Below are 15,640 nucleotides of genomic sequence, written 5' to 3' on the forward strand. Positions count from 1 at the left end.
AAGTCTCTCTCTCTCTCTTTTTTCTAAGCTCCCTTTAAGTATCATGACCTTTAAGGTCTTCCCAGAGCCTTTTCTTCTCCAGGCTGAATAACCCCAGCTCTCTCAGCCTCTTCTCATAGGAGAGGTGCTCCAGCCCTCTGGTCATCTTCATGACCCTCCTCTGGAGCTGCTCTTAACAGGTCCATGTGCAAAACTAATAGAACCTGGTAATGTTACATTCTCATGCTTGGCTGAGGTCTGGATAATTTATTATTTTATAATAGCAGCAAATTAGTTGGATCCAGTTCTCACAGTGTTTTTATTTTGTGGATTCTATAAATCTCATTTTGTGTAGATACTAAAACCTTACACATTTTTTATATGCAAGCAGACATAAGGTTGTAGTTCCAAAACTAATTGAGAGCAGAAGCAGCACCAAGTTATGATTTTGTTATAAATTTTCATTTTTAAAATCAAATATATCTAGTTACATAGGCATACCCAGGGTCAGAATGGTTTCAGAGAATTAATAGAATAATTTGGAATATCTTCACCCTAGAAAAGAATAATAAAAGCAATAATTAAATGACTCTTAAGTGTAGGGCAGTACGCAGTAGAAGACTGCAAGTAATTAAAGTGAAAACTGATAATAAATGCATTTTTACTTGACCTCTTTTTTACTCATTGGCTTAAAGCAGATTTTTACACATTTTTATAAAGCAGAAAGCCTGAGCATTTGACAGTGTTCCTATTTAGGAGCATATTGAGTCACTTAAACTTTGAATTTTCTGGTGGGTTACTAAATAAAAAAAGTAGGGGTTTTTTAAAGAGGTGTTCTTTTTTGATCGTATATCTGTGGTTGTCACATAGGCTGCCTCTTGCTTTGCAAGATGAATATGTTTTATTTGAGTAACAGCAGTGAAACTAAGTTGGTTGTATTTCGTTCTTGCTTAGAGATTTCAGAAATAACGTACTGCTCTGTGTATGAGCGTACTGTAAAACTTTTGGCCTAAGAGCTGAGTCTATATCAGCTTCTGGGAGCGCTCACAGCTGCACATAACAGAGATGTCAGTGTGAGGCTGGGCATGGCTGGCTGACCAGCCGGGCTGTGCAGGGATGAGCTGGGTTTCATGTTGTATCAGCTTGCCCTCAGGATGTGGCACCTGGTAGCATTTACCTGAGATGAGACTGAACAAGCAGAGCCTTGGTCTAAAGGGACAGGTGAAGTCAGTGACCTTGTAGCTCACTGTCTCCAAGGTTTGGTTTGGTTTTAGCTGGGATGTTGCTTTGTGATGTTTTTTTTAAGGAATAACTTTGAAGTCGACTGGTGTAAAACTAGTCTTTGTTTTTGTTGGTCTCAGGTGCCAACCGCGTGACCCTGGAGGACTCCAACATCCTTCAGCCCATGGGACTCACTGTGCTGGGGAATCACTTGTATTGGATTGATCGTCAGCAGCAGATGATTGAGAGAGTGGAGAAAGTGAATGGGTACAAAAGGACCAGAATTCAAGGCCGGATTGCTCACCTAACAGGCATTCATGCTGTGGAAGAGCTTGATATGGAAGAATTCTGTGAGTTTCAGTATCTGATGTCTCGGTCATTGCATCTCAAAGTCCTCATCCAGCTGAATATTGTAATAATGTTGCCCGTGGGCTTCAAATAAGCCATGGAATGCTTTCAACTTGACCAATCAGGATTGCAGGAGAGGAGGGGACTATTGCTGCACAGCTAGAACATGTGATACTGTGGCACTGAGTTACCTGCTTTGTACAACCTCACATGACACTGAATTCAGTCTAAAAGCCACTTAAAATTCTGGTTGTTAATTTTCTAAGTACAGTCAAGTAATAGGTTTTGGAAAAACCTCTAATAAGAACCAAAAGGATTGTACTTGCCTTCTCTCCAGGTGCTTCAGACTCCTGTGTAAAGGTACGACTGGTTTGACTCGGCACAGTGGATGATGTAAAAGCCTGCAGTGAGGGAGGCAAAATGGGGAGGAAGCTCCTACAATGAGTTACACCGTGGATGTGGAATTTTTCTCCCAACAGAGGTGGAGCATTTTAGATGCTCACATCTGAAAGGGATCATGCATGCAGGATGTTCTTTTTCTGGTCTGGTGGTCCAAATTACTGTGGTTTGGTTTATGGAGAGTGGAGAAACCTCTTGAAGTAGTCACTCCTCAAAGTAACAACCTACACCTCCTGCTTAACAGGATCGTAAAAGAGAATACAAAATCACAAACAAAATGTGGGTAACAGAGGTCTCTTTGTTGCCTGTGATCAGTTGTCTTCTATAGGTAGGGTGCATTAGTGTATAGTGCTTTAATTTTCAGAAGAAGTGATTCAACTTCACAACAAATACTCTGTGTCACATACATTAGTGTCTGTGATGGCCAGAAGTGTTTTTGAACTTGTGTATGTGGGTAAGCTGTTACAAATCAGGTAACATAAGCATTTAAACTGTAGTTTCTATGTAGATTCTGTGGGGTAATCATGACCCAGGGGTTCTTTTTTCCTTTCACAATACCCAGCTTTTTTTCTTCTGTGCCGCTTCACACATTTCACATATATTGATATATTTCAAAGGTGATACTGACTGAAGCAAAAAGATTTTTTTCCTTTCATTCTCAACAGTGTTAAAAAAGAGGTTTGCTTTTACCCCATGTGTTTATTTAAGATGGGGAAAAGGAATCCTCTTTTGCAGCTGAAAAATTTCTACATAGGTGATTTCTGTTACAACAGGGGAGTAAATATACGTATGCACATGCAGGTATGTATGCATGCCCTTCTGTGAACAACTCATGCCTCAAACATTGTATTAAACTAATAAATTTGTTAAAGGTAGAAAGCAGGTTGCTGAGAAGCCCAGACAGTTGGAAAACAACTTTGGCAGACAAATTATGGTATCTATACAATTTCTTTTTCCTGAGCAGTAGGAAAATGCACTGTTAAGCAGCATCACAAATAACACAGGCTGTAGCCCCAGAGATTGCTGTAGCAGATGCTCAGCTATCAGCCTGGATGAGCAGGCAAGAGGCTGAGTCTCTTCTGACCCTGTTGGGCTGGATTCATCAGACAGTGACCTCCCATCTCTGTGCCTGTTTCGTGTCCTCCAAATGTTCATTAAAAATCATTCTTTTAGGACCTCTCAGTGCTTCTGGGTAACTGATTGGGAACACAAATGCTTAGCTTCCTATCTTTAAAAAAAGACACAAAAATATTTGTGCTTATATTGCAGTTTTGTGAGGAACAGGGAAGTTGAGGCACTAGGTATTAAGAGCTCTTTAACGGAGAAATCCTGAGAGTTTTGCAGGCTGGCATTCTGCAGTGACATATATTACTTCTTGATGCTTACCCTAGAAATGCAGGTGGAGTATCTAGATAAGATGTAAATGCAGCCTTCTCAAATCTGCCTTTTCAGTTCACTTCAGCTCCCCAGTTCTTTCTAGAAGTTCTTGAAAGGTCTCTGTATTGTAGAATCATAGAATGGTTTGGGTTGGAAGAGACCTTTTGAAGGTCATCCAGTTCCAGCTCCCTGCAGTGGGCTGGGACATATTCAACTTGATCAGGTTGCTCTATTACTGTGACTGGGAGAAATTTAATCTTTACAAAGAAATAAATCAGCTTTCAGGCACTGAACTGAAAAATCCTGCATGTATCTTCCTAATAATTTGTTGGGAAATCTTGGTTCCTCAGACAGAGGTGGTTTGTGAGTAGTTTCTGATTTTGCCCTATGGAGGAATAGTTATAATTTCTATTATGCTACATAATATTCATTTTCTGTGTTTCACCAGCTGTCCATCCATGCTCCCGTGACAATGGTGGCTGTTCACACATCTGCATTGCCAAAGGGGATGGAACTCCAAGATGTTCATGCCCTGAGCACCTTGTGCTTCTACAGAATCTCTTAACGTGTGGAGGTGAGTTATGTTTGACGGTGCTGCTAATCAATTTGTATCAAAAACGTGGCAGCTGAGGTTGCATTCCAGTCCAAACTGTGAATTTACATGCAGTTTTTCTGTACATGTTGTGCTACAGTGAATTAAATTAGTCTTTGGGAGTTGTACCAGTTGTTTTCTACCTGAGGTTTTGGGCACATGTGACCTTTCATTCTGAGCAGAATATTCTTCTTTGACCTTAAAATACTTGCGTCTTCTACTGAGATTTTTATAACTGTATGTATGATGTGACAGGTTTGTGCTTTAAACAAGTGTTTATATGATGATGTTGCATCAACCTGTGATGACCTAGCAGCAGAAATTGTGCCTGTGATTCCCATAGTATTAGACTCCGGTCTTTGAAATTAATTTGGCCTTGTAGCCTGAAACACTGTTTACAGCTGCTTATCAAATGTAGGCTCCATTGTGATTCTTTTTAATTAAGGTAGCTCTCCACTTTCTACATGGTAGACTTTTCCTTTAGCCTTCCCTTTTACCATACTAGTATTTTAAAAAACTCTTAGCATTACACTTGCAGAGGGAATTCAAAACAAAACATTGTTTCTTTTTGGAAGGCATTATATCTTAGGTTGTTTGGCACTGTTGGTCCTCTTGACTTCTTTTCATGTATTTATTTTGCTGTGGATTTCATTTTCTGGCTGAACTCTGAACTCCCATGGGACAGTCATTTCCATGATAAACTGTTTTCTTTCCCATGACCACAACACGTTATGTGGCTTTGGAGTAGTGGTGGTTACATGGGGAGGGCAGGGTGGATCAATCTAATTATACTTCTTGCTGTACTGTTGTTGCACAATGGGGACAGTGAGAGAGTCTCACATTCCCTCCTTTGGATCTTCAGCTATAAATCTAAAAATTCAGGGACCTCCATTTCAGTGTCTTTTTTTATTATTATTATTCTAATCTTTCACTAAGCCTGCAACTACTTTTTAACCCATCTTGTCTGTCCTAGTAACAGCAACTACCCAGTGTTTCAGAATAGTTTATTTGGCTGGAGAACATTTGCCCATGTTCTAGACATCCTTACAAATGCTTTTGTCAAGTTTTTTAACACAAGCTTGTGCTTGCCAAGTGCAACCATAGTGTGACATTAAAGGTGCCTTTAAATGCAGAAGTAGTGATCTGTCTGTTGAATTATCCAAGCAGCACACTTGTATCAAAATTTAATTCAAGAATTACCTTAATGTGTGTGTCTGGCATCTTTATCTTGCCTATAGCTGTCAGGCCACTGGCTACATTTGTAATTCTCATATTGTTCCTCCAAATAATCATAAATGAGGAACTTTAAAAAATAATAATTTTTTCAAAACCCAAGCACATTTTGATTTTTATTCTCATTTTGTTCTTCAAGCTCTTGTTTATACTTTTGCTTCATTCTTGAACTTTCCCTAATGAATAAAGAACAGCAGCACTTTGAAAACTGTTTGCATGTATTTCTAGAATTTTTAACATCACCCTCAGGAGAAAAAATACTCATACAGCTAAGAAACTTTCCTTAGGCTGGGTTCTTTGTGAAGTCCATTCCTGAGCCTGAATCCTAAGAAAAGCCCACTGGGCTTCCAGAGGAGTGTTACCATCCAGTGCCAGAGCACGCCTCTAGTGTGATCACACTGTTGTTATAGGGAGGGTTCTTATATGTGGTTCTCTCTTACTCCAAGTGGAGAAGCATCTACTCAGAGCATTACTGGGCAACAGCAGCTGTGGGGAGGAGTGGCTGCCTATGCTAAATGATTTAATTATGTCACGGGGTTTTGACACAGCACCTTTTCAAATCTGTGGAAATGTATGTGATTGCTGCAGGGCTGTCTTGAGATGGCCCCCACATTTTGACTGTAACCAATTGCTACTGATAACAACTGAGTTGCCCATTGTCTCTTTCTTTCACTGATAACAAAAGTGGAAAATTGTGTGCTAACTTTGCTGTATGTAAGAGTTTGGAGCATTTTTTGCAGTAGATTCTTGGTCTGGACTGTGTTTGTCTCCTGACATTCTGAAGAAAGCAACTATGGATGCCTCCTAAGAGCATAGTTGTTCCATCTCTATATGGGGTTGTAGCTGCTGCCTGATGCTATCAGTGCCTCACTGCAACTTGAACAACAGTATGAATGTAAAAAGGAGTGATACCAGAATCTTGGGGTCCATGAAGAGTCAAACTTGAAGGAAGTCCCAGCTTTTTTAGGTCCAACAAACATAAAAATGGCTGTGCACAAGTTAAAGTGGTCTGTCTCTGTAGTGAGAGAATATAAGATCAGGGTAGGTTTGCAGTGTTCCTTTTACTGCTCTCTGAACCTTCACTGACCTGCAGCCCGGAGATTTTCCAGCAAGAGAACTTAGCTTAATGTTTACCAGTCCTATACAGATATTTTTTTTCTCCATTCATATTTTTCAATCCATAACTGACTCAGATTTTTTTTGTGGAAAAGCTGCTGGAAAAATAATGAAACGGATACTGTGAAAGTTATGTGTTTTTCATTGCCAGTTATTCATTACCAATTAACATGATCTGCCAGGTTTTTTAATGAAGAATTGGTTCAGGCTAATATAATTGTAGGGATTAGAATTGCTTAGAATCTGGTTTGCAGTCAGAAATTGAGTGTTCTTTTGAATTTATGTGTATGACAGTGTCTTCCAAAAGGTGGCTGTTAGAGACAAAGTAAGTATCTGTAGCTCCTGTCCTTAGTTCAGTGCTTGACTGCTGAAGCAAACTTTTTCTGTCAGCATGCATCCCATTTTTGTTATGAAGTTGGTAAAATTTCATTCCCATGCCAAATCATGTTTTCCTCTGGACTGGAATCTTAAGGTAGTCACAAAAGAACTCCAGGGAAGGAATAAGTGTGCTTTTCTTGACAAACTGTCATACTTTTACTCTGTTGAAAGGGATAAGATTGAGTATACAAATCTGATCTGTTTTCTCTTTCTCCAGAGCCTCCAACTTGTTCCCCAGACCAGTTTACGTGTGCAACTGGAGAGATTGACTGTATCCCAATGGCATGGCGGTGTGATGGGTTTCCTGAGTGTGATGACCAGAGTGATGAAGACAGCTGCCCCATATGCTCTGCATCCCAGTTCCAGTGTGAGAAGGGACAGTGCATTGATGCACACTTGCGGTGTAATGGAGAAATCGACTGTCAAGATAAATCCGATGAAGCAGATTGTGATAGTAAGATCATTTCTCCTGCACTCACAGTTCTAACACAAGCGTCCCTTTGGGATTCTAACTGTTCTTGAGATGCATAGATACAAGTCCTTTCTGTTGAGACAGAAGTTCCTGAATATAAGAAATTTAGCAGTTACTTAACAAGGATATATTACACCTAATATATCTATTATGTATACATAAGATAGGTATGGAGTGCATAAGGTTTTTTAATATGCCACATTACTACATTTTATTAACATATCAGGTGATCAACTACACTTTGTTAGGTATTGTAAGAGATTTTATCTTAGTGTTGCACCAGCAGGACTGATGTGACAAAGGACTGGGGGTTACTGGGGCCAGAATATTTTTTTAGATGCGTTGATTAAGATGTATAACAACAAGGAGGAAGAACCAGAGTTATACAGGCTTGCAATTTACCCACAGCAGTGTAGTGGTTCCTACCTGGTCATAATATGGAAATCACTTCTTCCAGTTTTCTCAAGAGGCTGAAATGCTCCTGTGCTGTCAGTACCTGATTTTTTCTTTCTTTCTGTGCAGCAGTTTGTCTGCCCAACCAGTTCCGATGTGCGAGCGGGCAGTGCATCCTCCTGAAGCAGCAGTGTGACTCTTTTCCGGATTGCATCGACGGCTCTGACGAGCTCATGTGTGGTGAGATGTCTTTCCTTGACATTCAGCTGCTCTGTTCGGGCATGTTGTACACCCCTGTGCAGAGCCCTGGTCTTTGCAGAGCAATATTCTTTCAGGGAAGAGTACTTCAGAAGGGCCTTCAGAACTGTCCTTAGGGAAACCTGATTTGACTGTGCTCAGTGCCTTGGAACTTGCAGAGCTGCTGCCAAGCCTGGAGTGGCTTTTAAAAATGTGCAGCCCTATCCACTGCAATAAGAGGGCCAAACTAGAGGCTAATTATGTGGAGGAGCTAACATGCAATGAGCAAGTGTCCACAAGAGACCACAAACTGCTTTCTTAGAGTGCAGGTGTGAAAAGAGTATATGGAGAGATGTTGATTTTTCTGGGAAAAATGTAACTTTGAATTCTCATGGTAGTAGATATATGCAAGTTACAGACACGCTGATGGCAGCTGTTGTGTTAGTCCTTTGAGAGTCTGTTACTTTGCAGTCCAAAGTGGACATAAAATTCACTTACTTCTGCTCTTCTTGCAGTTTCTGTTGTTTTGCACCATTGGGCTGACTAGATCATGAAGTATTCAGGCAATGGGGCAGATGGAAGGAGCATTTAGAATCACACAAGTGGTTTAGCAAAATAGTTGGAACAAAGCATTTTAGAATAAAAGCAAATAGATGTGCTGGTCTGTCTGTAGTTCATTCTGAACAAATAGCTTGCACTGGATTTGTGTAGAGAAATGCTGCACTTACGTTGCCTATGGGACCAACCTTAGTGGATTGTGAGGTTTTTAACATCTTAGATTTTGTCACATTTTGAAGCACCAGTTGTCAGAAGCTGTGCCACTGCTGGGATGAGAGGATGGTTCACCAGGTTTGGTCCAAGATAGCCTTGTTTCTTCCTTCCATCTTCATGGTGGATGCTGCAAGGAAAAGTGTATTCATGAGTGAGAATGGTGAAAGGAGCCCTAGTTGTGAACAGAAAAAAAAATGGCAAAAAGAATGGAGACACAAACTGTTGGAAATTTCAGACTGAGCATGCTTCTCCCACATCTTCCATTTATCTCCTCAGCTTTCATCTAGTTCTTCCAGTTTCCTGGATAATATAAGGCCACTTCTTCCTCTTTGTTTTTTTGGTGTTTTTTTTTTGTTTGTTTGTTTTTTTTTTTGTTTTCTTTTTTTGAGGGTTTTTTTTGTTTGGTTGGTTGGTTTTGTTTTTGTTGTTGTTGTTGTTCCTCAGTTTTTTTGTGCACTTGGCAAACTTTCATGCTGCCAAGTTAATGCAGCTGTTTGCACTTTGGGTCCAGTCCTGCAATTAGGTCTTAACTGAATTAAATGTGTCTTTATATAGACATAGGATTGCCTCCTCTGGACCTCTTTGTAGAACAGAGCATTCTGTGGTTTCCTTTGACTGAGGAAAGTAACTCAAATAGGGAATAAAAATGATTGCTACCTTCTAGATAAGGATCTTGCTTTCAAAAGAAGCTAGGTTTAACCAAAATGAGAATTGTGTGTTTTAAAATAGCTAATTTGGAAACACATTTTAATTTTGGCTTTGCTTTTTTTCTGGTATCATGGCTGAAATAATCTATTTGAAAAAAAGTCGTCTTGCACTAATAAGTGTGAAAAAAACGTAAAGACTTTAAGACAGAAATAATTCTCGATGCTGAGCTGTCAAGTGTTTATTGCTAGATCTTTATATTTCCTTTATCTTCCTTCTCAAATTTCAGTTGTTTTTCATTCCCTTCCGCTGAAGTGGAAACCAGAACCACTGTCAAAAAATTTTATGAAGTGAAGGCCTGAAAGTTACATGAACCCTCTCACTTCCTACAACTTCATCAAGGGGGAAGGGTCTATAGTTGAAACTGAGCATGTAAAATTTGGACAAGCATATTTAGACTTTTTCACTTTTTGATTGTATCTATTAGTGTATGTTAAAGAATAAAATTACAAATGTGGAAAAATTTGCTTTCCCTGAAGAACATTGCATACATGAAAAACAGAGAGGTGTCAGGTTTATCTGGCAAGAATTTTGAATGTGTTACCCATAATCACAGGGAGATGTGAGGTATAGCTCATGTCAAATACTGCAGCATTTTTTATTATTTAACATTTGGCTACATAGGGTGAAAAAATAATGAGTAGAAAGTATTTGAGGTATTTTGGACTGTGTTTTCCTTCCAGTTTGTAAGGTGGGGTTTCTTTGAAAGCAAGTTGTATTTTAGGAAGGAAAAGTATTCTGTTATAAGAACTGTATTAGCTAGGAAGACATCCACCGCTTAATATATATGGTATTATTTTTCATGTTATTGCTAGCCCAAATGGCTTTTGAGAGAGTAATCCTCTCTGATTAAGGACTTAAAATTTGTAAGTATACTCCATCTTTGACCCATTGACTTTGGAGGGCAGAGAAGGAAAGGGAACTTTCTAGACTGTTGTTCTGTCAAGATAAGTAATCCATTACAAGATAAATTGCTAGACAAAAAGAAGAGCTCATACTGCCTTATGGAGGGGAAGAGGAGGCATGAAGTCTTGTGTATTGAATCAGGATACCGACACCCGAGTGTGATGCAGATGCTTTTAAAGGCACTGCATGAATGGCTCTGTGCTGACTGATTTGCTGAATGAGCTCTAGGACAGCAGCATCTACACTGCTCAAATGTTTAATGACTGTGAGCTTGAGATTTCTGAGTCTGAAAGATTTTTAGCCTGCTAGCAGCTGCTAACTCTTTCCCAAGGAAAAATTTCTCAAGAAAGTTTCTTCTCAAAACAATCTTGGCAAACAACTATCCTTTCTCAAAACAATCCTTCTCCGTGTGGTGTTTTGCTGTTTCTCTAGTTAACCAGTGGGATTGGAGAGGTGTTGTTCTTATTCACCAATTATGTAAAGTCTGTATCGGAACACCTTATAAAAGGTAGTAAGAATTAGAAAATAGAGCCTTCTTTTTCTATGCTCTTTGCCTTCTGAAATATTTGGAGCCTTTCTTTCGTGTCCTACAGCGACAAATGACCACGTTTAATCTTCTCCTCTCTTTCCAGAAAAATCGAAGCCAGCCTCAGATGAGTCCCAGCCCCACAGCAGTGCCATCGGTCCTGTCATTGGGATAATACTGTCCCTTTTTGTCATGGGAGGAATGTACTTTGTTTGCCAGCGGGTGGTATGCCAGCGCTACGCTGGGCCCAACAGTCCTTTTCCACACGAGTATGTCAGTGGTACCCCCCATGTCCCTCTTAATTTCATCGCTCCAGGAAGTTCTCAACATGGCACTTTCACTGGTAAGGGTGCTGTGCTAAGGACCTTGCATCTAATCAGTACCATTACATTGTCTGGATTTCAAGTTTTACACGTTATTAAGGCTGCTGGATTGTGGAGTTTTCAAAGAGCAGAAATGAGGTGTTGGTCTGCTCAGTGGTTTTGGGATGAACCTGTCATTTGAATCAAATACATAAAATCTATTAGCTTTTCTTGCACTTTAATGGCTATGGTCAGCTATTCCTGCTTAAATTATGTTACTGTGGTTATCAAGAGGTTTTTGTGGTTGGAAATAAAATTAGAGGGTGAAATAATTGCATGGGAAATCTTCGCAGGGGTGTTTTAAATTGGACTTCACACTAAAGCTTTTTTAATTAAAGCAAGTATCAGTGGTTTTCATCTGTACTTCTGTAGGTGCTAAACCAAGCTGTCATTCTGATTCTCATCCGTATTTGTTAGCTTTTTCTAATCCATATTGTTATGACAAGTTACAACGGCTGATAATCTAACAATTTGTGTTAATTCTAAAGAAAAGAAAGGTTTCTATTACCATAAATAGAATGCCATTTTTATACCATGGCATTTCCAACAAGGATATATAGTCATGAATGATGATTACAAATACTTACTCTGCTTGTAATAAATATTTCCTGCATTTGGAAAAAAAAAAAAAAGGGTTCTGAAAACTTCCCAGATTTAACTTGGTCTGACAGAAAGAAGCTGAAAATGAATTATCTGAGTTAAGAGTGTATTGTCGTAAAACACATTGGAGAATGATGTCGTCCATTTTCCTCTAACTCAGGTTTCCTTCCTTTTGTCTCTGCTGATTTTCAATTTTAACTGTGATTATTTTCAATAAAAGTAATAGGGTTTTGCAGTTATTCATGTACTTGAGATGGAATTTCTTGTGATGGAAATTGAAACTTTGGAGGCCTCAAGCTTGGTTTTTTTGCAAGTGCCTAGGTTTATTTAATAGGAAAATTTCTTCGTTAATTTGGGTGAGTAGTTTGGATCAGCTGTTCTGAAAATTCCTTTCTCAGCAGTGTGATAATAGGTTGTGAAGAGTTCAGTGCTGCAGTGAGACAAGAGGGTGAAATGTTTTCTTTACAAAGTGTCCTTCCTTGTAATCCTGAAGTTTTTACATAAAGCACTCTTCCCAAAGTATCACAACCATTGTCGTTGTGTGGGTTTGCAAAGCTAGGGATTTGGTTTGTTTGGCATTGATAGATAACACTGGCTTATCTAACCTTGTTTTCCTCTCTGTTTAAATGCAGGCATCTCTTGTGGAAAGTCCATGATCAGCTCCATGAGTCTCATGGGAGGAAGCAGTGGTGCCCCTTTGTATGACAGAAACCATGTTACTGGAGCATCTTCAAGTAGCTCATCCAGCACTAAAGCCACTTTCTACCCACAGGTATGTCTTGGAAATACACTGGTGAGTAGGAATCTCCTGCTTCTGAACAAAGGAAAGGTGAAACTTCGTGCTTGCTAAGTAGATGTTAACAACTGTTAACAACTCCTGGGTGTTACTGTTTATGATATGCAAGCCCATTTTCACACTTGCTGAACTTCACAAAAGGGCTTTGTTGTAGTCTATCAGGATCATACAGTGCTCTGTGATGTCCAAAATGTTCTGTTATCAGAGTGATACTCAGCTGGTTTGTTCCTGGATACTTCTGTTCTTCCCTTGGAGATGCCACCTCCTTTATTAACTCTGATGGCTGTGGCCCGATGACATTTTGCACTGCCTAATGTTGCAGGCACTCATGGAGTAATAAGGCAACCAAAACAGGACTGGAATGCAAACGTGTATGAAATAAGCTTGACTTGCTGTTTAGATAAAGTGTCGATTGTTGATTCAGAAAACAAAGTGCATGCACTGGAAAAAAAACACTGGTGCAGCAGGGTGAGGCAGAGGTTACTTTACTTGCTTATTTTTTTCAGCTATAATTTAGCTCCATTTCTGACTTTTGACTGATGGAAGTGACAGAATTCTTGTCCCCATATCACAGTTTCACAGTTTCCAAGATGTATATTCTGAATGGAAAGAGTCCTCTCTGCATTTGTAGGAGAGACGTACGAAGGTTCCTGTTTGCCAGCATATTTTTCATGACATTTTTTTCCCATTGTGCTTCTGAGCAATACCTCCATTGGCTTTTGGGTACACACAACAAGCTGCCAGAGTTGATCTGCCAGCTATGGAGGGGATTTTTGTGTAGTACTGAAGCAGGAGGCCACATGCTGTGTGGGTATACATGCATTTGTATTTACACATAAGCTGTTATGCTCTGTGTGGGCATTTTGATTGATAGCATTTTGGCCAGTTACCAAGGTACTTTCTCTCCCTTTAAGAAGGTCAAAATATAGAAAAGAGAGGCTTGTGAGCTTATCTGTTGGTAAGGTACAGTTGGGTACTAACTTCTTGTATTGCTTGGAACTCAGCAGCCCTTCTAATTTAGCTTGTCTCATGCATCAGCAGTGTCTCTGTAATGTGCTGAACAATTTCATGCTAGACCTGATTGATGTGTCAGCACCACGCTGAAAAGGATGAACAGAAAAAACACTTACTTAAATAAAGCTTGAAAGAGAAAAGAAGCCCAAGAGCTGATCTGCCTGTGTGATTCTGTGGGATCTGTGTCGGCCAAAAGATCAACTCTTCCATTTGACTTCTGGTCTAAATTAATCTGACTGTTGCTGGGAATTCTTTTTCCACACTTCGCTATGTCAGCCCGGGGCTGCAGGGATGATAGAGCATTTCCTTCATGAAAGGCATGCTGGATTCTTAGAAGGAAGCTATTGCAGGGGCTTTGTTATATTAAGGTACCGCTTAATCCAAGTGTTTTGGTGAGTTCTGCCTGGTAGCTAATTACCAAGTTTTATGTTAATAATCAAAAGGACAGATCTGAGCATCTTAGTTTTCTGGCTTTTTTGGTTTGTTTAACACATCTTAGTGGTGCTGAGAGGTGCTCCAGTGAATGGAGACTGGGAAGGAATCAGTGTCAATGAAGTTATGCCAGTTTATACCTGGGAACCTGGATACAGGCATCCTGGCTGACACTGTTGGCTGTATTTAGTCTCAACATGAAGTGGTATTGATGCAGCTCAGGGTGTCAGTAGGAGTGAATCCACAAGCAGCATCCAGTGCTCGTCCAAGGAAGAAGATGTCTAAAAGATGCTCTTGGGGCAGTTACTCATCACTCTGCACAGCTGGCAAAGAGGGGGTATTCAAGCTTGTCTCCCCTCGCATGAATGTGGGTGCAGGGCTTGTTGGTATTAGTAACAGGGAGCTCAACTCGAAGGCCAGCAATCACTTTGCTGAATGCTGCACAGTGAAGACCCACAGTGAAGACTCCAGTGACTTTAGAGTGTTTTTGTGGGAGAAGAGCAGAGGCAGAGGAAGGATGGTCAGTGGGGCAGGCCATGAGTTGGCCAAATGCCCAGGGCAGGCAGCGTACAAGATCTGCACATCAGCAGCAGTGGTGTAATGGTGTAATTTTCCACACTGGAAGAGATAAAATATTCTTCTTGGGTTAGGCCAATGTCCTAATGGCTGTGTCAGAGGTTCAGCTTCCTGCAGGTGGAAGAATCCTAAATAATTTTGAAGCCTGCTAAACTTCTCCCTTGTGTGAAGGCTACCAGTAGCTGTGTAAGCACTCATGGCTGAGCCATATGTGTGTATGCTGTCTGTATGTACACACAGACAGGCTATAAATATGTTTTAGCTCATAGGCTTTTTGCATTGTGAATTCTGCCAAAATGATATGTTTACAGAACAAGAGTAAAAATGAAGCATTCCGGGAAGGATGGGGTTTTATTAGTTATAGTGAAGGAACTTGGCTTTCTGACCCTGCTGTTGACTAGGGACATGTTTAGGGTCTGGGAGTGGAACATACTTTATTTCCCATTAGCATCTGCTGAGGATGCTGTCAGTCCTTATGTCCAGGGAAGTGCGCTCAGATTCAGCCCAGCTGGGTTCATTTCCAGGTTTATTCCAGCCTTCCAGCATAATAACAGATGTGACAAGGAAGAAGATCCCCTGTACTGAAAACTTCGAAGGCCTGCACAGTACCGAAGTCCAAAGTAAAGTCTTGTAATGAACATCTCCGATGTTTAAAAATCACATTAACACATCCAAGCAGCTAGGAGAGGAAACTAGAATAAGGATAAATGACAGGGTGAAGGCATAAATACTATTTTCAAGCTAAGTAAAATTGTATAATTAACCCAAAATTTCACACTTCTTTTTCCCGTTGTTTCTAGATTTTGAACCCACCTCCTTCCCCAGCTACCGATCGCTCCTTATACAATGCAGAGATGTTCTATTCCTCAAACATTCCTTCAAACACAAGGTCTTACAGGTACAGTTCAGATAAAAAGGTTTGCTAAATCTTCTATTTATCTGCCTATAGTTTTGGCTCTTTTTCAGATTTCATTTAAAAATATTTTCCTCTCTTAATAAATGACCATTCAGATAATGTACATTATATTGCTATGTAGCAGTCCCTGAGCATCCTGTATAGAGGTTGGTGTTTTCTGCTCATTCCCTTAAGCTAATCTTAAAGCAATTTCATGAGTCAACCTATTTATTAGTGACTGAGCTAAATGGTCATAATGGCCTCCTCTGGTAGGTTAGGGGCTGGAGGAATGTGCCACTGGCTGAGGTCATT

At 40.0% G+C, this 15,640-nt stretch overlaps 1 protein-coding gene across 1 annotated transcript in view; it reads left to right on the top strand.

Annotated features, from left to right (window-relative positions):
* Positions 1-15,640, top strand: part of LRP5 (LDL receptor related protein 5) — a 106,986-nt gene that overhangs the window by 84,958 nt on the left and 6,388 nt on the right. Inside the window, exons 15-21 of the mRNA XM_066187821.1 lie at positions 1,341-1,550; positions 3,773-3,898; positions 6,861-7,097; positions 7,638-7,748; positions 10,760-10,996; positions 12,248-12,387; positions 15,234-15,331. Of these exons, the coding sequence (XP_066043918.1) occupies positions 1,341-1,550; positions 3,773-3,898; positions 6,861-7,097; positions 7,638-7,748; positions 10,760-10,996; positions 12,248-12,387; positions 15,234-15,331 (1,159 nt within the window). The remainder of the gene's footprint in view (positions 1-1,340; positions 1,551-3,772; positions 3,899-6,860; positions 7,098-7,637; positions 7,749-10,759; positions 10,997-12,247; positions 12,388-15,233; positions 15,332-15,640) is intronic.

The sequence above is a fragment of the Chamaea fasciata genome, unplaced genomic scaffold (assembly GCF_029207755.1).
Source record: "Chamaea fasciata isolate MVZ Bird 193981 ecotype frontalis unplaced genomic scaffold, bChaFas1.0.hap1 SCAF_7, whole genome shotgun sequence".
Taxonomy (NCBI): Eukaryota; Metazoa; Chordata; class Aves; order Passeriformes; family Sylviidae; genus Chamaea; species Chamaea fasciata.